Here is a 22,081-nt window from a genome sequence, read left to right as displayed (position 1 = left end):
GAGCAGGTCATTCCACCAGGAGGGAACAGTTAATGTAAAAGTCCGTGAAAGTGATTTTGTGCCTCTTTGGGATGAACAATAAAGCAACGTTCACTTGCAGAACACAAGCTTCAAGAGGGCACATAAGTCTGAAGTAATTAATTTAGGTAAAGGGGAGCAGAGCCAGTGGGGGTTTTGTAGGCAAACATTAATGCCTTGAATTTTATGCGAGCAGCTATTGCTCCATTTCTCCCCCTTTTTGTTTTTGTGCAATTATAATTTCTGCATTTTTGTCGCTGTGTCTATGCATCTATGCAACTCCAGTGATGTTGTGCTTTATCACATGTTCGATATGGATGGTATAATTCTAACCAATCAGCGTGTGCATATGGAAAAACAAGAGCGTTCTGAAGCGCTGATTGGCCAGTAGCATCGCGATGACGCACGAGCCCCGCCTCTTTCCAGAAGCTGGATGTCATGTGACTTGTTTGTTGGCGAGCCGCATTATTTCATTACGGCAACAAACAAACGCTTGTCCCGCGTAATTCCCCTTTCCCCCCCGCTCTCCTCCTCTCTCCTTCTTGGTCATGGACGAGACGAGCCCGCTGGTCTCTCCGCTTCGCGATTCCAACGATTTCAGCTACGGTCCCGCCGAGCCCGCCAGTCCCCGCGCCGGATTTGGAGGCACGCCGGGCTCCGTGGTGCGTCTGCCGGCCGGGAGTCCAGGACGCAGCTGCGAGCGGCAGCCACTTCTAGGCGCGTCGCCCCGCGACCCGCACAGGAACGAGTTCCCGGAGGATCCGGAGTTCAGGGAGATAATCCGGAAGGCGGAGCGGGCCATCGAGGAGGGCATCTACCCCGAGCGCATCTACCAGGGCTCCAGCGGCAGCTACTTCGTCAAAGACTCAGCAGGGGTGAGAGGTCATCCCGTCTTGATCTGTGACCCCTTACATAAGCTCGTCTAATCAGTTTTCTGTGCATTCACAGCTTCACATAGAGCTGGACATGTTGTGTACTGAGTCAGAGTAACAGCTGTGTGATCAGGTCAGGCCTGGAGTCATGCAAACCAGAAATCTGTTTCTGTAGAGTTTAAGCTGGACAATTGTGTGTTTCTCCATCTACAGGCACTTTTGTGTTTTTATAATGTGAATGCGAAACTGAAAGTGTTTTGGAAACTTTTTGGTTAATTATTTAGCATTTTTATTGCACCCTTGTTCCAGACCCAGATGTGCAATCATTAATTATTAAACTTTATGAATGTGTGATAAAACCAGGCAAATGTCACTTTTAGGGTCATTGGAAACATTGCTGTGTCATTGCACAGGACAGCAGCCTTATCAGGCCCGTAGTTCAAAATCTAGATAGCATTTTTAGGCATCACAATGCCTAGGTAGGCAGCTCACTAGCTGTTTGATCGATAAACAAAAAGCTTACCGGCACTTTCTCGTTGAAGCTCTCTTTAGTGAAACGACAGAGCATTATCAGTACATACTCAATTACCCAGCAGATATGCACTTCGTCTTTTATATGAGACCTTAATACAGGTAACAGCTCTCATAAAAGTCAAAGTCTGGCTTGATTAGGAATGAGTTATTATTTTTGGCAACTTTACAATACAGTTCCATTTGTAAACATTAGTCAATTACATTAGTTAACATGAACTAACAATCAAAAGCACTTATTAGTCTCGGTAAATGGTAATTTCAACATTTACTAATACATTATTAAAATCAAAAGCTGTATCTGTTAATATTATTTAATGGATTTCAGATCGAATGAACTAGTAATGAACAGTTTTCTTATTTATTAAATTATAAAATACTGTAACGACTGTATTGATCTTTAATTTTTTATTTAATGTAGTAACCAATGGGATGTTATTGTTATGTAATCTTATGGTTAATGGGATCTTATTTTAATCACCGTTATGTTTAGTGTAGGCCTACTTAAGGGGGAAGTCGTGGCCTAATGGTTAGAGAGTCGGACTCATAACCCAAAGGTTGCGAGTTTGAGTCTCGTACCGGCAGGGATTGTAGGTGGGGGGAGTGAATGTACAGCGCTCTCTCCCACCTTCAATACCACGACTGAGGTGCCCTTGAGCAAGGCACCGAACCCCCAACTGCTCCCCGGGTGCCGCAGCATAAATGGCTGCCCACTGCTCCGGGTGTGTGTTCACGGTGTGTGTGTGTGTTCACTGCTGTGTGTGTGCACTAAGGATGGGTTAAATGCAGAGCACTAATTCCTAGTATGGGTCACCATACTTGGCCACGTCACGTCACTTTTTTTGTTTGTTTACTGAGAAGACAACAGTATCAGTGAATGTTTGAGCTGAAGAGATGTGAGGTGTGAGAAAACAAAGGCAATCAAGGTAAATATTGCATTATTACAGTGTTCAGAAATGTGATGCATGTACATCCACCAGTGTTATTTTAGTATTATTGTAGACAATAATAGTATTCAATAATGTTTTTAATTAGCTATAACATATGTTTACTATGTGCTTTTGTTGTTTTCATGAGTTTTTTTTATTATTTCTAATTAGATTTATTTTTTCTCACTTAGTTGTAGTGATTTTAGTACTTAAATTTTATAAGGCAGCATTTAAATTTTTAATCTAATATGGAATTTTATTTCCAAATCAGTTAAAGAAAAGGATTTTTAATAATTATAGGTTTAGTTTACAATAACAGCTCTGGAATCCACTTTTGGACATTGTTTTTCATATAAATTACAGCGGAGATAACTGTATTTTAAGAGTAAGTGTCTATAGTTGAAGAAACACCCTTGTCCGACGTCTAATCTAAAAGGTTTGCGTTGGATTTGACATGGTACTTTGTGTGGTCGACCGCTGTGGGGTCGATGGCTGATAAACTGTGTATCTGAATCCTAGAATCCAGCTCAAAACCCATCTAGACAGCATTTTTAGTCACTCTTGGAAGGTTTGTTCACTAGATAGGCAGCTCCCTCAGTTTTAAGACAAATGCCATCATGATCGATCATTAAACAAAAGACTTACCGACACTTTCTCTTTATGAGAATACAGAACCGTTCAGGGTTATTTAGTAACAGTGGGCATTTCATCAAAACGTACTTAGTTCCTCTTTCTTTAAATGAAACCGTGGGATTACCATGATGGTTTGACATGGTTTAAGGCCTGTCACATGTGTTAAGTCGCCTAATTCTACAGTATGACTCCTAATGGCTGTGAAGTGTGTTAGACGAGTACATTTGACTTGCTTTCATTCAGCCACAGAAACAAAACGTTGTAGCTCTGGGGTTTAGACCTGGTTTGCACACTGACTCCCTTCAAAACGGTAGTTTCAGAAAGAACTCAAAGGTTAAAATGAGTTATATTGATTATATTTATCACAGAGCGACTGATATATATTTATCATCAGAACTGAGTGAATATGTGAGAGGAACTTCATAATGACTGATAATAATTCTTATAGAAAAGATGTACTTTAGCGAACAGACTCTTCCAGTTTTACTACAGAAAGATGAAGAGGAACTGAGATTTACTACATGTTTTCTGTGATTTGACCGAGGAGTAACAACACCGGGAGCTAACGTAGTTCCCGGTGTTGTTACTCCTCGGTCAAATCACATTATTCTGTACTAGTTCAAAGTTAGTGTTTGTTTAAAGTTTTGAGTGTTTAATTTAAAAATGACAAAGAAAATAGGTTGTGAGGTGACCAGAGGGGACCAAAAACATTATTCCTAACTGCAAACAAACCCATTTTTCATTCATAAAGTTATTCTAGTTTAGGACATGATTATTAGTCATGATGATTAGTGCTGTTAGTCAGATGATTATGCTACATACTCCAGTCTGCAGGGGGCAGAACTGAGTTGATGTGGTATCAGTTTGGCGTTTTGATCTTCAGTGGTGCAGGGCTGGTGTTGTCCTCTCAGCAGTGAACACGTGGCAAGCTTCATCTGCTCACTAGTGAGGCAACTCACATGAGTCACAAGGCACATGACCACATGTATGGTCAGGTGGTGCGGTGGTCATATCAAATCACACACGAGTTTTGAGGCCAGATGAAGTTTTTGGTAAAGGTCACTTTTAGTTGGGAAATCACTAAATCTGTCAAATAAGGTTAAATGTGTAACTATTTTACACTTCTGAGTTCGGTAAGATTTTAGAATGTTTTTGAAAGAAGTCTCTTAGGCTCAGTAAAGCTGCATTTATTTGATTGAAAAAGTAAAAGTAGTAATATTGTGAAATATTATTACAATTTCAAATAACTCTTCTCTATGTGAATATATTGTAGAATGTAATTTATTCCTGTGATCAAAGCTGAATTTTCAGCATCATTACTCCAGTCTTCAGTGTCACATGATCCTTCAGAAATCAATCTAATATACTGATTTGCTGCTCAAGAAACATTTCTGATTATTATCAATGTCGAAAATAGTGTTTTACCTCAAAAGAAATACACACTTCACAATCAAAACTGACATTTCGCATATTGGATGATTTAAAATTTACTGCATTCTTGGATTGTTTTAAAGAAATTGCATTAAAGGGTTAGTTCACCCAAAAATGAAAATTAGCCCATAAATTACTTGCCCTTGAGTCATCCTGGGTGTATATGACTTTCTTCTTTCAGACGAATCCAGTCGGAGTTATATTAAAAATTGTCTTTGATCTTTCAAGCTGTTTAATGCCACTCAGCGGGTGTTGCTGTCCAAAAGCACTTAAATAAAAAGCGCCCATCCATAAAAAAAAAAGTGTCTCACACGGCTCCGGGGGGTGAACAAAGGCCTTCTGTAGCGAATCGATGCGTTTTTGTAAGAAAAATATCCATATTCAAAACGTAATAATCACTTTAATGTAGCTTGCGCCAACAGTTGTACACAGTTGTGGAAGTAATGACCTCTGAGGTCAGTGCTGCGCATGCACCGGTGAGTCTCGTGAAAACCAACGTTTGTTAACAGGAGCAAAGGAAGCAAAGTTTCCTTACTTTAGCAAAGGAAAACCAGTCTCCTCTTGGCTTATATCGAAATCCTCTGACATTCTTCTTTACAAATCCTCGTTTTGTACTTCTAATAAGTGACCGTTGTTTCGATCTCTCCCCTGCGCTTCCGCGTTCGTCACTTCTGAGCGGTGCATGCGCAGCACTGACCTCATACGTCATGCTCCCGGAGCTGCTTCCGTGTACAACAGTGAGCGCAAGCTACGTTAAAGTGATTATTACGTTTTGAATATGGATATTTTTCTTACAAAAACGCATCGATTCGCTACAGGAGGCCTTTGTTCACCCCCCGGAGCCGTGTGAGACACTTTTTTTATGGATGGGCGCTTTTTATTTAACTTCTTTTGGACTGATGCACTGCAACACCCGCTGAGTGCCATGAAACAGCTTGAAAGATCAAAGACAGTTTTTAATATAACTCCGACTGGATTCGTCTGAAAGAAGAAAGTCATATACACCCAGGATGACTTGAGGGTAAGTAATTTATGGGCTAATTTTCATTTTTGGGTGAACTAACCCTTTAAATTCAAGCCAAAATGAGGTGTCTGGTTCTGAAAAGCGTCTACGATTACTGAAAATGTCGTGAATTAGCATGAAATAGTAATATTAGTATCATTGAGATTTCGTCATTGAAAGTTTTTAGTTTTTATGAATATTTAGAATTTGTTCTTAATGTTTTTTATTTTCCTTTTAGTGTTAGTTAAACTGTTAGCAATTTTGTGCATTTCTTTGTTATATTTTTTAATTATGCAGAATAGTTTTTATTTATTCTGAGTTTTAGTTAGTTTAGTACATCAAGTTAAAGTAAATGCAAATGAGAAATGTTGCCTTGGAAACTATCTGAAATAAAATAATATTTTATTTCAGTTAATGAAACAAGTTTTTTTATAGTTTTAATTGTAGTTAAAGGGATAGTTTACCCAAAAATGAAAATTTGATGTTTATCTGCTTACCCCCAGGGCATCCAAGATGTAGGTGACTTTGTTTCTTCAGTAGAACACAAACGAAGATTTTTAACTCAAACCGTTGCAGTCTGTCAGTCATATAATGGAAGTGGATGGGAATCACGGCTTTGAGAGTCAAAAAAACATACACAGACAAAACCAAATGAAACCCTGCGGATCGTGACGATGCATTGATGTGTAAAGACATGAAATGATCGGTCTCTCTCTCTCTCTCTCATCTACAACAGAAGATCATTGGCGTCTTCAAACCAAAGAATGAGGAACCGTACGGCCAGCTGAACCCCAAGTGGACCAAATGGCTGCAGAAGCTCTGCTGTCCGTGCTGTTTTGGCCGGGACTGTCTGGTCCTGAATCAGGGCTACCTGTCAGAGGCCGGCGCCAGTTTGGTGGACCAGAAACTAGAGCTCAACATCGTGCCGCGCACCAAGGTATGAGAGCGACACCCACACTTGTGCGCTTGTGCAAAACCAAAACCGAGGTTAATGAGGACGTGAGAAAGTAGGGTGATGCTCCTGATGGTTTGGTGTTTGTTAGTCAGCCTCTTTCATTTCCTGTTGCTGGCACGCACTAAAACAAACTAGTCAACCGCACAGCTGAACATAACGGTTACCTCACACTCCCACACCATCTCTATCACTGACTGCTGACAGACATGTCCTATATAAAGCGTTATCTGTGCTCTCTTTGTCTCAGGTCGTGTATTTATCAAGTGAGACGTTTAATTACAGCGCCATCGACCGAGTAAAGTCTCGAGGAAAGAGGTTAGCGCTAGAAAAAGTGCCTAAGGTGGGCCAGCGTTTCCACCGGATTGGCCTGCCGCCCAAGGTAAGGTTTATGACAGTGCCACCTCTCTGCCTGGAGGAAGAGGAGACATTTTATTGAACTCACTTTTTCAGATGTTATAGGTTTATAGAGTGTTATTTTAGTATCATTGAGATGCAATTTTAGTTTTAAATAATAATTTTAATTTGTTTTTATTTAAATACTTTCCCAAAATGTCATTTTAAAATACATTTATATTTAACATTTATTTTATTTCAAGTTTGTTTTTAAATTATTTTTGTTTTAGTTATTATAATAACCCTGGGTTTAGAAACTCTGTAGAGCACAATGGTATGGTTTCAGAAGTAAAAATCCTATAAATTTTCCATTAATTCCTATTAGGAAACTTAAATTTTAGCAATACTTTATAAATCTTTCAAGACATAACTGCCATGAGCTCTGACATTGTTGAACGATAATATAAGCTTTCTTTTATTTACTCATAACAAGCAATTTTACCATCATGGCTAATTTGATCTCACCATTCGCAAATGGGATGAGTAGTTTATTTACTAATAAAAGATTTTGTTGTAACTTTACAAACACTATTTTTGTTTCAAATCAAGGTTTGTAATGTGATAAATTTCTAAATGAAAGCTGCTGAAAAAATAGTTTTGCATGTTTATAAACGTTTATTGGCCATGTATGAAGGTAGGCTCATTCCAGCTCTTCGTAGAGGGATATAAAGACGCCGATTTCTGGCTCCGGCGGTTCGAGGCGGAGCCTTTACCAGAAAACACTAATCGCCAACTCCTGCTACAGTTTGAGAGACTGGTGGTGCTGGATTACATCATCAGAAACACAGGTAACCACGGAAACCAACAGAATTAAGGTCAAACGAAATGGCCAAAAACACTATATATATATATATATACTGTCTTATATACTGTCTTTATTTGAACAACTATTATTTGTTGTATGGATCTGTAGATCGAGGAAATGACAACTGGCTCATCAAATATGACTGTCCGATGGATACGTCAAGCAACAGGGTGAGTGACCAGATGCGGGTTTAGATCTTTTTGGGAGACTTTCTGTCCCAGTTTGTGTTTTTATGTTCATGTTTATTGAATGCTTTTCTCATGCAGGACAGTGATTGGGTGGTAGTGAAGGACCCCATCATTAAACTGGCAGCCATTGACAATGGCTTGGCCTTCCCTCTCAAACACCCGGATTCATGGAGAGCCTGTAAGCCAATCATCATTCACCTCACAAACACATGACCAACTACTGGCCAATCACATTGCTATATTCTTGATAACGGTTCAAATGTCATCATTGCAACATCATTTATTTTGAGGTGTTTTGTTTCAATTGATGTAGTTTTTTTTTAATCTTTTTGTTGATTGTATGTCCTGTAGACCCGTTTTACTGGGCTTGGCTGCCACAGGCTAAAGTTGCGTTTTCCCAAGAGATCCGAGAATTAGTTCTGCCCAAATTATCCGACCCGAACTTCATCAAAGACCTTGAGGAAGATCTATATGAGCTTTTTAAGGTGAGTCGCAGAGATCACTTTGAAATTCAGCTGGGTATTCGCCAGTATATTTGACTTATATTCCATGAAATGAATGCTTGGTATAGATTTAATAATATTTACGTTAACACTGACAGAAAGACCCGGGTTTCGACAGAGGACAGTTCAAGAAGCAGGTCTCAGTAATGAGGGGGCAGGTGAGTCATTAATGACTAGATTATACTTGTGTTTAAAGATACTAAAAGCACAAATCTGCATTATAATATTACAATATTTTATATGATAGGGCTATGCAATATTGATATTCACCAAAAAAAATACACATGTAAATGTCAATAATAAACTTTTGATTAATTTTTTATATTTAGCCTACATCTTCAGAGGTGCTCATGAGCATTTCAGTTTCATTTGTTTCCACTAAAACTCAAAGGTCTTCACGACAAACTGACAAAATAAAAGTTCGGTTTAACTTGAAATTGTGACCATATATTACAATTGTATAGTAAATTGTACTTCTCAAAATAATAATAATTTTGAGGAATATAATGAAACTAAGATATTTTTGTCCAATAGAACAATAGGCAATACAATAAGTTCTGATGTGCAGAATCTTATTTGACAAAAATAGAAATGCAGTGTTCTGTTGTAAAATAATGGTTATATTTTCCTTTGATTAACACATTAATCAACATTTTAAAACATGAAGTTTTAAGGATTAATTTCATTACGCACAATTTTGATGTTGATGAATGTTTTAAAGCATAAAACAGACTCCGGCAAAAAATATATAAAAAATTAAATAAATTGGGGCCCTAAATTGGTTTCTCTGTGGAGTTTACATGTTCACAGTCATTTTTGAGGTCTAACAAACATGTGGATTGATATGGGGGAAAATACTGTGATTAAAAATTTTGACCAAATGCTATCGCTCAGCCCTATTATTTGGCCACAATATATTATTCAAACATTGAAAATGTCCTTCGAGGTTTTCAAAAGGGGGAAAGGGTTAATGTGAACTTTAATATAGTTCACAACTGGAACAGTTTGCAACAATGAACCTCTATTGGTGATTATTTCCAGCAACTCATTTCTCAAAGCTGCTTGACATTCGCAGAGCAGATCTGATTCTAGATATTTCTTTATGAGACGTTTACCTTACGACATTTTCACACTGAAGCGAAAAGAGACCAACAAGAGCAGGGAAGTTGAATGAAAACCACTCTATGATTTGGCATCGTTCTGCTCATTTCTTGCCCTGCGTTGCTCTAGATCCTGAACCTGAGTCAGGCGCTGAGTGAGGGCAAGACCCCGCTGCAGCTGGTGCAGATGCCGCCGGTGATCGTGGAGACGGCGCGAGCGCCGCAGCGAGCCAACAGCGAATCCTACACGCAGAGCTTCCAGAGCAGAAGACCCTTCTTCACCTGGTGGTGATGCACAAGTAACGTTACAGCCTGGTTTTAGTTGCGTTTTTTCACTGGGATTTTGGGAACAAAGAGAGTAGGAATAACTGATGACGAACACATAATTCTGAAGGAAAGCATTGCCTTGTTGACTGTTACACTTTATGAACACACAAAGCCGCGTTCAGAATGGCCTGCATGTCGAGTCAACAAGACGATGAAGGAGAAACTTTCTGCTGTAGTGAAACCTCGATGCTTGACTGCTCTGGAACTGCTCAACTATATCATTCATAAGCGTTTTCTGGTCAGGGTTTTCTTGTGTGTTAGTTGCGTTTTTCTCGCAATCGTTGAAAAGTCACACTTTCTCCTGCTTTTTGTCCATTAGCATGATATTTTTCTACTTTTTTACGCTCACCTGTTTGGCGTTCGTAACTTGGAGGCGGAGTCACTGGCGCTCAACTGAGCGCGTGCAGAAACACTGGAACGTTCCATTCTCGCAGTGATATCGTTCCTTTTGTTCTTTTGTTCATTGTTCGATTTCATTTGAAAATTCACAGGTGTCAACAAAACTGACCTTAAAACGTGACAATGGCCTGTATAATTTGTATGTAATGTATTTAATGAAAGATGCTAAAACTATAACCGTGCAGAACTCAATAAAAGGAACCGACTTTGAGTTTTATTTCAAAAACAGTTTAATTGGAAGTTCCAGCTTAAACACAAGGGAATAAAATAACTTGTTCTTGTGCATGTAGTAGTGTTTACTGATTTCGGCTACATGTTTTCTTCCATATTGCTTCTAAATGTCTGTCTGAGTGACAGAAGAAGACATTAAATAATCAGCACTAATAGTGTCCAGCATACTTCTACAGGTGATAAAACTATCATTTACATATTACCACAGACTATTTGTATCTAAAACAACACTAATGGTTTGATGAGAACTGCAGTGTTGCAGTAAATGCTAATACATTCTTTGATATTTTTAGATATTAACCATTTAAACAACCATTTAAACACCACTGGAAGGCAAAATGCTCCCGTAAAAAAGGAGAACTACTGAGAAACTAGTGTTTCAAAAACAAAATACAAGCACATATCATTAAATAATAACCCAGCACTCTTCAGCCCCGTACATTCATATAAACACAAGCTAATAGTGGCTCTGGAAGCTTCAATGAGACTTAAATCACTGCATTTAAAGGAACAGATCACCCAAAACATGAAAGTCTTGTCATTTGCTCGCCCACATGTTGTTCCAAACCTGTATGATTTTCTCTTTTCAGTATGAAATAATTACAATGAACACATGATAGTGAATAGGCACGGATACAAAAAATGACCAAAAAAGCTGCTTAAAATAGTCTATATGACTCATGCACTGTTTTTCAAAACTTCTAAAGTCATATAACCTGGAATATAGTGCATAATCGTATTTGGTGGTGATATTTTTTCGAAGTACAACTGCCTCCATTCACTGAAATACATCTACTTAGGTGAATCCAACCAAATCAAGTCACTTTTCACCCTGAAATCAAAAGGAAAATTGTTTTTCGTTTTACCCAATATTTTTAGTTTTTTATAATTCTCAAATTCTCATGCTCAAAGGTGATTCTCATTACTGAAATACTATCTTTTTTACTGTATTATAGTAAAAAAAAATGCTGCAATACAATGATTTTATCAGCATAAAGACAGCAAACAGATACCACCATTATGTATAAATATTTTACCAAATGTAAATAAATGTATAATAATTATTTGAATTTTTTTGGTAATGTATCATTAATATTTTTGCAATGCATTTAATGGGAATTAGGTTTGTTTTTTAGTATAAATACTTTACCAATATAGATAATGTATCCTTATTGCATTGCAAGTTATGACAATGTGTTTTGTTGTCATTTGCTTTATGTAAAAGAAACATCATCTCATTGTTAATCTTTTGATTTTGGGGTATAAAGTGAACTGGAAATGTTCTTTACGTGCATTATGAGATTCAGCCCAAAAAATGAGCTGTATTTTTAAATGTTTTGTGATGATTTTGTAATTTTTGGAGCTCAAATGCCTCAGTTCACTCATATTTGTCAGAAAAGAGCAGCATACGCATCTTTTTTTGCTCTGCACAAGAATGAAGGTGTTTTGGGGTTTGTAACACACGAGGATGAGTAGATGAGGCAGAACTGAAATTTCTGGGTGAACTATCCCTAGAATAGTGTTTGACTGTTGTGCAAGGTAGACCATCAGGTCTGAGAATGTCACAAACCGGTAAACAATGTGTTAAGGTTTCACAGGACTGTAATCCTGCGGGATTTTTGTTAATGTGCGTTCCTGGCCGCTGCAGGTGCTGTAGTGTCGATCGTTGCTCGATTAAGACTAGAGTTTGATTGAGGCGGTGGCTTCAAGTAAATCTACAGTGACTGCGAGTCTCTCAGGCAGGAATCTGATTGACTCCGCTGCATCAGTGTCGGATCCGGTGCAGGTATCGCTCCGGGTCCTTCTCCTGAACGGCGTTCCAGCTCCATCTGGGGCCGCCCGAGGGCCCCTGAGCCTCTTCCTCTGGGGGCAGGAAGTCAGCTTGGTCACATGATCCAGCCTCAAAAGAGCTCTGCCCTCCACAGGCTCCCAAAGCAGATGCATCATCATCATTATTGTCGTTATTGTCTTCATCTCCAGTTATGACTTCAGACGTTTGTGCCAGTGAGCCCTCGTTGATTCTGATGGGTGATTAAATAATAATGAATGCACTTTTTAGATGTAGATCGTTATATGCTATGTAATTACAGTATCATGCACATCTGATGTTCACGGGTGGGTGGATGAGACCCACGCCTTTTCTAGTTTGTTTACAGGGTCTTTAATGTGGCAGGTTTGTGGCTGATCTCATGACCTATTTTTGTTTAGATTAGCATGTTTCCATTAACACACACACACATACACAACACGCCAGTGTGTGTAGCTGCCATGTGCATCCGAATAAACACTAGTAAATCTACAAGGGTAAATTCTATAAAAGCATATGCAAGACACATTTCACCCCAAAATCAAAGGAAAAAGTTATGTTTTGAATATAAAAGTACTTATTTATTTGCAATTTTGTACAAATATTTTTGTGCCAGATTTTCACCTAATAATTTTTGTGATTCTCATTCTCAAAGGTGATTCTAATTACTGAACTATAGTATTTTTTTATTGCTATATAATAATTTTACAAAAAATACCAAAATATAATGATTTTGATCGATTGCAATCAGGCAGTAATTTTGTATAAATACTTTTAATAATATATATATATATTTGTATTGCATATCATGAGAATGCCTTTTTTTATAATGTATCATTTTTTACATTGCAAATGAGAATTATATATATATATATATATATATATATATATTTGCATCGCAAGGAATGAGAATGAGGTGATTTTTTTAAATAAATACTGATATTAAAATATATTTTGCACTGCAAGTAATAAGAATTCGTTTTTTTATGAATACAGATATTAAAAATATATATTTTGCACTGCAAGTAATGAGAATAGTGTAAATACCAATATATATTATTATTTTTGCATGACAAGTAAGGATTCAAGCTTTATTTGCTTTATGCAAAATATGTAATCTCATTGTTTATCTTTATATTTTGGGGTATAATGTGTCCTGGACATTTAAAAAAAAAATTCCATCCACAATTTTAGTTGAACACATGGTTGTATTTCAGTAACTAGCTAATCAAATAATAAATAATAAAAGCTAATAATAATAATAAAAAATAATAATAATAATAAATGTGCCTGCAATTCTGTACATAAATATTACAATGATGTTGGTTACAGTTTACAAAGTGACAGTTTACAAACTCAAAAGCAGGCTTTATTTTGTAGATAATAATGATTTTGTAGAATCGTTTCTCTCTCCGTCTCACCTGAGATGACCGAACGCCCGCACCCATCGTGTTCCTGTGCCGTCTTTATGAGCCTCCACCCTGAGGCCGCTTCGGTTCCGCGCTCGGACTCTGAGTCCCACCAGCGCCTGGGCCAGACCTGTCTCCACCTCCGCCACAGCTCCGTCCTCGTCCTCCTCCTCCCGGTCCACTCCGTCCTCTCCGGCCGCCGCTCTGCGGTTCCCCCACACCATCCGCGCCCGCTGCTCTGCGTCTGGGTCTCCCGCCGCCTGGAAGAGCCGCCGGAGCTGCCGCAGGTTCACGCCCTGGAAGATGTTGGCGGTGCCGGACTTACGGTTCCGACGCTCAGAGCCCGGCGGCCGGGAAAACGTGGGCTGGGACGGGCCTGCGAGAACAGAGGCTGCGGCCACGTCCTCCATCTACAGAACAAGAGGTAAAGGTCACAAGGGTCATACAGTATATAGCACTTCTGAGAAGATGACGAGCAATTTTTATAAACTAGAGGTGCGTCCCAAATCGCGTACTTATGCACTATTCTATGACGTTTTGTAGTAGAAATAGTGCGAGTAGTGTGTTCACACTGAAAATTCCAAAAAGAAAAAGTGCATTTTAAATACACTTGATGATGCACTTAAATAACCGGGGAAAAAAAATTAAGTGTGGAATGTTGGACACTTCCATTTTCTTTTTTCAATGCCGCAAGAGCAAGAGGTATTACATATTCACATGATCAAAATAACATTAGCTGCCAGAGAAAAAAAGGAAGAAAATTGCATAAATTTCAATGCTTTCAGAGCATTACATGTTTTCAGTGCTTTTTTATGTTGGACACTTCATGCACTCAACTGTCGCAGCTGTAATTACGTCGGCGAAGGAGGAGGGGCTATCAGACTCTGATTATTAATAACAAAATAACCTTATAAAAATCATACACTACACGGTTGAGTACATAGTGCATAAGTGCATAGTGTATATAGTGCGTCATTTGGGACGCAGTACCTGTTTTATTTTTCCTATGTTGTTAGCAACAGGATAACAACATGCTAAGAATGTGTTAAAACATGCTAGCAACATAAAAATCATGTTAACAACATGATAACGACATGCTAATCATGTTATAAACAAGTTAACAACATGCTATTCATGCTAACAATGTGTTAAAACATTTCATCTATTAAAACGGTTTCAAATTTCAAGCTTTTTACAATTACTTCAAAAAAAAAACTTCAGGCTAGGTTTTCTCAAGCCAACCTACAGTTTGTCTTGACAAACTTTTTTTGTCTACTTTATTTTATTTATTTATTTTAAGGCAACATACCACAGGTAAAAACCATTTTTATTTCATGCATTGGTCAGTTTTGAGATTGTGTGCTATTTTGGTCCCATAACTTGTCTTCTTTCAGACTAATGAAAAGAAAACAATACACTTTCACTATGTGTCTGTAAATTTCAGTTACAATACATATCTTTAAAGGCAAGCAGCTTTTTTCTCATGCGCTGAGCCAGAAATCTCCACTTCTACAGCACTTGCATACAAACTTTACAGTTTTATTCCCATCTATATCCTGAACGCTTTTATAGATAGGTTTGTTCATATATTATACGCCTTTAAGATGTCAACAAAACAAGAATTTTGAACCTGGGTTTATCCAAAGTTCAGATGTTGTTCTGAAAGAGTATGCAGATTAGTGCGTATTTAAATGTCAGAAAACTTGTCATACAAAACAATTGTATTAATGTACTGGGATTAATCAACCCGTGGTTGGTACGTCAATGGAAAAAGAGTATTTAAAAAGCACTGCAGGTTCAGACATTAGCCTACTGACCTCCATAGTCAAAGGCTATTAGCTGCCATTGAGTCACTATTATTACAGCAGTCTAAGCAGGGAAAACAAGCCTGTGTGCATCCTAAAAACTGCCCATCGTAGGTAAAATATCTACTAAAATAGCCTATAATGGATTTATTGGGATGTTTATGTTGCTTGAAAAGTGTATAATCAAGTCAGAATGCATGGATCAATTTTGAATGGTCTTCAGGGTAGAAAAGGTCACGTTATGATGTAGTTTTGACATCTAGCAGCAGCACACTGTGTGTACTTAACAGTGTGCAATGCATGCTATTCTTTTTAAAGTATGCATTACGCAGCGATTAACATGCAAATTGGCAGTGCCATCAAATGAGCACGAGTATGCCATTTACTTAAGCAATTATTGCTCAAAGATAAACATGGTTTGAATCCGCTTTCTGGTTTCATCTCTCAGATTTCTCAGAAATAATAAATGAAGGCAGGACTTCGATGACTGCTTTGGCTCATTTGCTTCGGTGATTATGATATTTTTGTCACAAAGGCTGCTGAAGTTTGCAGCTCGGTGAGTCACGTGACGGCACGACAGTGGCGCACGAGCGCACGAACATCCGCAGTGACAGCTGCGCGAGGAGGACACCCTGCAAAAACCCCGTTTCACATGCATCCACTCAAATTACAGCACATAGCAGAGGATTAAAAGCATATATTCAAGAATAAATGCTCGGTTAAGAGTGACGACTTGAAGGATCACAAAGACAAAGCACTGTCGTTGCGCGTTAGGCGTATTTCTAGGTGGGAATGCGGTTCCGCTTTAGGAAAAACACATGAAAAGACATCAACGACACACTTGTGTAAAAATATACTCACCTTTTCTGTGTGAACTAGTGTCTCTGAATCGTTTGCATGTTAGCTCTTTGGAATATCTTTAGGGAAAGCAGCAGAACGGTGTAGTAAACACAGCCTGGCTGTTTGTCTCCTTCTCCGAACGGACAGAAAAGGTTAACGCCCAGACTGTGCCGCTCTGACCAATGAGACGATCGGAATGGACTATTGAACCCGCCTCCAAACCGCGTCCAGCCAATCGCATCTCTCCTTGAATGTTTTCAGTGCTTTTTTATGTTGGACACTTCATGCACTCAACTGTCGCAGCTGTAATTACGTCGGCGAAGGAGGAGGGGCTATCAGACTCTGATTATTAATAACAAAATAACCTTATAAAAATCATACACTACACGGTTGAGTACATAGTGCATAAGTGCATAGTGTATATAGTGCGTCATTTGGGACGCAGTACCTGTTTTATTTTTCCTATGTTGTTAGCAACAGGATAACAACATGCGGCTGTTTGTCTCCTTCTCCGAACGGACAGAAAAGGTTAACGCCCAGACTGTGCCGCTCTGACCAATGAGACGATCGGAATGGACTATTGAACCCGCCTCCAAACCGCGTCCAGCCAATCGCATCTCTCCTTGATGCGCGTCGTGTGGTCTGAATAGTACAGTGTGACTGAGAAAGGTATAATCCTTCATTGACGTCAGTGCTGCCGCTCACGTGCCAATATGTGAAACTCGAACTATTTTGGCAAAATGTACTATTTTGGCAAAATGTACGTAATTTTATTGTACAAAATATTGATAATCGCAGGGAAAACAAGCCTGTGTGCATCCTAAAAACTGCCCATCGTAGGTAAAATATCTACTAAAATAGCCTATAATGGATTTATTGGGATGTTTATGTTGCTTGAAAAGTGTATAATCAAGTCAGAATGCATGGATCAATTTTGAATGGTCTTCAGGGTAGAAAAGGTCACGTTATGATGTAGTTTTGACATCTAGCAGCAGCACACTGTGTGTACTTAACAGTGTGCAATGCATGCTATTCTTTTTAAAGTATGCATTACGCAGCGATTAACATGCAAATTGGCAGTGCCATCAAATGAGCACGAGTATGCCATTTACTTAAGCAATTATTGCTCAAAGATAAACATGGTTTGAATCCGCTTTCTGGTTTCATCTCTCAGATTTCTCAGAAATAATAAATGAAGGCAGGACTTCGATGACTGCTTTGGCTCATTTGCTTCGGTGATTATGATATTTTTGTCACAAAGGCTGCTGAAGTTTGCAGCTCGGTGAGTCACGTGACGGCACGACAGTGGCGCACGAGCGCACGAACATCCGCAGTGACAGCTGCGCGAGGAGGACACCCTGCAAAAACCCCGTTTCACATGCATCCACTCAAATTACAGCACATAGCAGAGGATTAAAAGCATATATTCAAGAATAAATGCTCGGTTAAGAGTGACGACTTGAAGGATCACAAAGACAAAGCACTGTCGTTGCGCGTTAGGCGTATTTCTAGGTGGGAATGCGGTTCCGCTTTAGGAAAAACACATGAAAAGACATCAACGACACACTTGTGTAAAAATATACTCACCTTTTCTGTGTGAACTAGTGTCTCTGAATCGTTTGCATGTTAGCTCTTTGGAATATCTTTAGGGAAAGCAGCAGAACGGTGTAGTAAACACAGCCTGGCTGTTTGTCTCCTTCTCCGAACGGACAGAAAAGGTTAACGCCCAGACTGTGCCGCTCTGACCAATGAGACGATCGGAATGGACTATTGAACCCGCCTCCAAACCGCGTCCAGCCAATCGCATCTCTCCTTGATGCGCGTCGTGTGGTCTGAATAGTACAGTGTGACTGAGAAAGGTGTAATCCTTCATTGACGTCAGTGCTGCCGCTCACGTGCCAATATGTGAAACTCGAACTATTTTGGCAAAATGTACGTAATTTTATTGTACAAAATATTAATAATCATTTTGTTTTGTTATGGAAAGATGTATTATTTGGTATATTGGAGAACAGCAAAGAAAAGCACAGTCACGTTTACATGATAAATCTTATTTTTTACATGCAAAATTTCATATTCACAAATGTAAGTTCTCATGCAAAAAAACGTGTTTTTTTTCTTTTAGGAAGGAAATGGAGCATTATTTTGATACTATACGATTTTCTATGAAACAAAAAGCAATTAAAACGGTGAAAGTTTGTAAACGCTTTAATATTTTATATAAATTTGTATTTGTATACAGCCCCTCTAGTGTGAAATTGTTTATTTCATGTATAATGTTTATTGTTTATATCATGTATAGTGTTTGTCATATACATGTATTTTGATCTTGTTAATAAAAAATAAAAAAAACATGGAAAAAAAATCAGGTACAATTCAGATATCTTAAAATATAATTGTATGGCAAGCCGTTTTAGCATTTAAAAGTTTGTTTTTTATTTTAAAAATTTTTAAAAAGAAAAAAAATAAAGGAAAAAAAAAAGTGAAACTGTCTCGATAAAAAGAGAGAAACTCGGTTACAGTTATTCTGGTATTTACAATCACCAATAATATATCTCTAAAAAGCATCGAGATTTAGCAATGTGTAGTGATTATGTTAAGATTATTTAAAAGCATCGAGCACGATTTTTCTTAGAAGGTGTCACTGTTATTTATTTATTTATTAACATTTTTTATAATTTCCTTACAGGTGGTATTTGACTCTGAACTTGTACTTTTCTTTTATGCAACATCAGCTTTCTGAAGAATAACATTAAAAAGGAACATTAATTGCTATAAACGTATATTGCAAACCCAATTAAGTAGGCCTACTATTTATTTGCCGCAGAAGCAATGTAGAAATAAAACCGAATTATTGATTTAGCAGAACTAACTAGAGTACTGAGGTAGTGTTCATAGATTCATGGATCCTCATTTTCTTCTTCATGGAAGCATGCAAAGTTTATTAGATCTATATCTAACCCATATCTCTTGATTTTCCTAAAAGCCACAAAGAGACATGAGAAAAATATTACGTTTCACAGCTAAACATCCTGTACTAAAGGAAGATCATAGTTTATACTATGCAGTATACAAATATCGTATTTATATTAATAATATTTAGCAATTGTAACCTTAGCCATGGCCCTCACCATGCCAAAGCCCTTTTCTTTGGGCATCTCTCTGCTTTCAAAGATAAACTAGAGACACTGCAGTAAATATTGATTCATTTCACATTATAATGCCATTTGAACTAGATGTGCCAGGAGTGATGTGCCATAATGCATATGTTTGTGATTTATTTTACTGACAGCTGTTACATGATGGTGAGTATGGGGCCACTATGAGACCTGATCATCAAAAATGGAAGTCACTGTGACCTCACTGAGAGATATTTCTTAATGACTTTGTATTAATGTAAATATTATTTATTATGACCTATTAATAATATAAAATATACATGACCTATTAAAACCTTCCTCCCATTCATCTAGTGGACCTTTGTATCTGCCATCTCAGTGATGTGAACAACTCAATGGAATTGAATGGCAATTAAAAACTTGAATTGTATTTGTGACTAAGTGGCAAATCTTGGATGTTTTATAGGGTTAGGTAATTATGTTTTTTAGATCTTTTGGACAATGACTGCAGAGGTAAAACCTTTCACTCACTCAGTTAATGTGTTTTTCATCACCGTTTGGCATTTTGATTTCCCCCTCGAACGCTGAAGCGAAATGCATAGCGTGAAATTATGTCTGAAATAGTCTTTGTTTGCTATACAGCTTCACTTCACATCCCTTACGAAAATTAACCATTGTTTTATTATAGTAAAAGTGTAAAGGTTTTTTGGCTTATTGATTACCATTTGTATAACCACAGTTTTACTTCAAATACCATGGTTAATCTATGTAGCAAAACCATGGTTAATTTGTGGTTACCGTGGTTTATCTATAATCATGGTTGGTAAAACCATGGTTAATTTTCGTAAGGGATTAGGCCTAACGGTTCTCGGATAAGAAGATGTAGCGTCCAATGACAGTCTCTTATTGGATTATGCACCCACTGTAACGTACAAGAGACAGTGAAACACATACTACTAGACTGTAACAAGTATGAGGAGGACCTGACCTGCAGAGAGCAGCACGGAGCTGAGTAACAAACACCAGTACTTTCTGAAAGCTGCAGGTCCGGAAATGGCAAAAGATGTGGGATGGGGAGGTAAAGGGTCGGCATTTATACAACATTCAAAAACAAGTTGGAAATGGAAGGAAAAACTTTGGAAGTAGGAAGGAGGACACAATAATATCTAGACTCCGTATTGGTCACACAGCTCTTAATCAATCATTATTTATTATTGGTAAACATGAATCAGGTAATTGCAATAAATGTGGTATACCAGAGACTGTGGAACATATCACATTACATTGTGAAGCATATGAAAGAGAAAGAATGCGATTAATAGAAGAATTAAGTTTGTTGAATATCGAAAGTATAACAATTAAGACAATACTAGAGAATGCTCCAGCAGCACTGTATAAAGTCTATAATGCAATTATTAATTATTTGAAAGCAATAGTTTTAATAAATATAATTTGAAGATCACATAATGAAGTGTATAAAATAATTGTATCCTTGTGTAATACTCTTTTGGACAAAAGGTTTCCTTTTTTGTTGTTTTTTTTTAAATGATATGTTATCACCAATATACTTCATGCTCCACACTCCAGTCCAGTAGGTGGCGGAAATGCACCTTTTAAGTGGGTTTGCCAACCGCCATTAAACATCATAAGAAGAAGAAGAAGCTGCGTTTTTGTTGTTTCCGTTTCTGTTGTTTTTACTGGCACACATGTGCATCTCTTAAAGAAGTTCGACGCGAAAGAATTTAATAGGGTTTTTTTTTCTGTCTCCACCTCTCCTTTGATGTCAGTCTAATACCCACACTCCAGTCTAGTAGGTGGCGGTAATGCACCTTTTAGATGAGTTGCCAACCGCCATTAAACCTGACAGAAGAAGAAGTTCGACGCACAAATGTGTAAGAAAGTAGATCAACTGTGGGCCATTGACGGGGAATCTTTTTGTCAGCTCTAACGTGCTGTTTAAACTGTTCTCATAAAACCGGAAAAACGAACGTTTTTTTGCGGCCTGGACTTTTATGAAAGCAGAAACATCTTTACACAGTTTTAATGGAACAAGGTGGAGAACCGCATTATGAGAAACTATCAACAGATACGGTTCCACACAGGTGAGTGTGTTACAAACACAGCGACGAAACGACAAAAGATCTAGGCCTAGACAGGCGTCGTGTAACTTAACGATGTTATTCTGTGAATAGTTCGATTTGCTTTCGGATATTTAGCTTCTGACATCATATTTACAGAGGTTTCGACAGAAGTTGTTTTCTCTTACAGATTACCAGCACATGTTATGGCGTAAACTGGTTTGGGCTCCAAGTGTACAGGAGTAGTGTGGTGCAGTGTGACGATGATGTTTACTGGAAAAGTTTATGATTTCACATTAAACCTCAAAACTTGCCACTTAGAAGAGTTGGGACAAATTTCACCTCTCACGTTTTCACAACTCTCTGGAAAAGAGTACAAATAGCTTTTATTATTTTTGGAAGTTGATTAAAGGGGCCATATGATGTTGCTAAAAAGAACATTATTTTGTGTATTTGGTGTAATGCAATGTGTTTATGCGGTTTAATACATATTAATGGAATAATATAGTCACCTGAATCAGTTAATTACAAAAGTCATTAATAAAAGAGTATGTGAATTAAATGCTTTTGTCGTGTTCACATTCATTGCACAGACCAGATCCTCCAGAACCCAGCTGTGTGTCCATGAGGAGTGACTGGTCAATGGATCATCCACCTAAGCTTAATGGACACAATGAAAAGTCTAGGTAAACGATGTACTAAACC

General features: G+C 38.0%; 3 protein-coding genes across 4 annotated transcripts in view; 2 read left to right on the top strand and 1 right to left on the bottom strand.

Annotated features, from left to right (window-relative positions):
• The first annotated feature begins 412 nt into the window (after positions 1 to 412).
• Positions 413 to 10,366, top strand: pi4k2a (phosphatidylinositol 4-kinase type 2 alpha). The gene is made up of 9 exons (XM_016502681.1): positions 413 to 893; positions 6,154 to 6,354; positions 6,620 to 6,751; positions 7,400 to 7,553; positions 7,679 to 7,740; positions 7,837 to 7,936; positions 8,110 to 8,243; positions 8,360 to 8,419; positions 9,492 to 10,366. The coding sequence occupies exons 1-9, from the start codon at positions 567 to 569 to the stop codon at positions 9,651 to 9,653; spliced, it is 1,332 nt and encodes a 443-aa protein (XP_016358167.1). The 5' UTR covers positions 413 to 566; the 3' UTR covers positions 9,654 to 10,366.
• Positions 10,367 to 11,404: 1,038 nt separating this feature from the next.
• On the bottom strand, positions 11,405 to 17,905 carry avpi1 (arginine vasopressin induced 1). 2 transcript variants are annotated; one of them, XM_016502683.1, is made up of 3 exons: positions 17,767 to 17,905; positions 13,547 to 13,944; positions 11,405 to 12,339 (listed from the first exon to the last, which is right to left on the bottom strand). In XM_016502683.1, the coding sequence occupies exons 2-3, from the start codon at positions 13,942 to 13,944 to the stop codon at positions 12,084 to 12,086; spliced, it is 654 nt and encodes a 217-aa protein (XP_016358169.1). In that variant the 5' UTR covers positions 17,767 to 17,905; the 3' UTR covers positions 11,405 to 12,083. The 2 variants fall into 2 exon arrangements, with proteins under 2 accessions (XP_016358169.1, XP_016358168.1); XM_016502682.1 differs by lacking the exon at positions 17,767 to 17,905 and adding an exon at positions 16,201 to 16,339.
• A 3,204-nt stretch (positions 17,906 to 21,109) lies between these two features.
• The window catches only part of LOC107700855 (NACHT, LRR and PYD domains-containing protein 12-like), a 17,317-nt gene continuing 16,345 nt past the window's right edge, over positions 21,110 to 22,081 (top strand). Inside the window, exons 1-2 of the mRNA XM_016502680.1 lie at positions 21,110 to 21,400; positions 21,970 to 22,062. Of these exons, the coding sequence (XP_016358166.1) occupies positions 21,342 to 21,400; positions 21,970 to 22,062 (152 nt within the window). The 5' untranslated portion in view covers positions 21,110 to 21,341. The remainder of the gene's footprint in view (positions 21,401 to 21,969; positions 22,063 to 22,081) is intronic.

Source organism: Sinocyclocheilus anshuiensis, unplaced genomic scaffold (assembly GCF_001515605.1).
Source record: "Sinocyclocheilus anshuiensis isolate Anshui unplaced genomic scaffold, SAMN03320099.WGS_v1.1 scaffold1127, whole genome shotgun sequence".
Taxonomy (NCBI): Eukaryota; Metazoa; Chordata; class Actinopteri; order Cypriniformes; family Cyprinidae; genus Sinocyclocheilus; species Sinocyclocheilus anshuiensis.
This window is presented reverse-complemented; position numbering and strand designations above follow the sequence as displayed.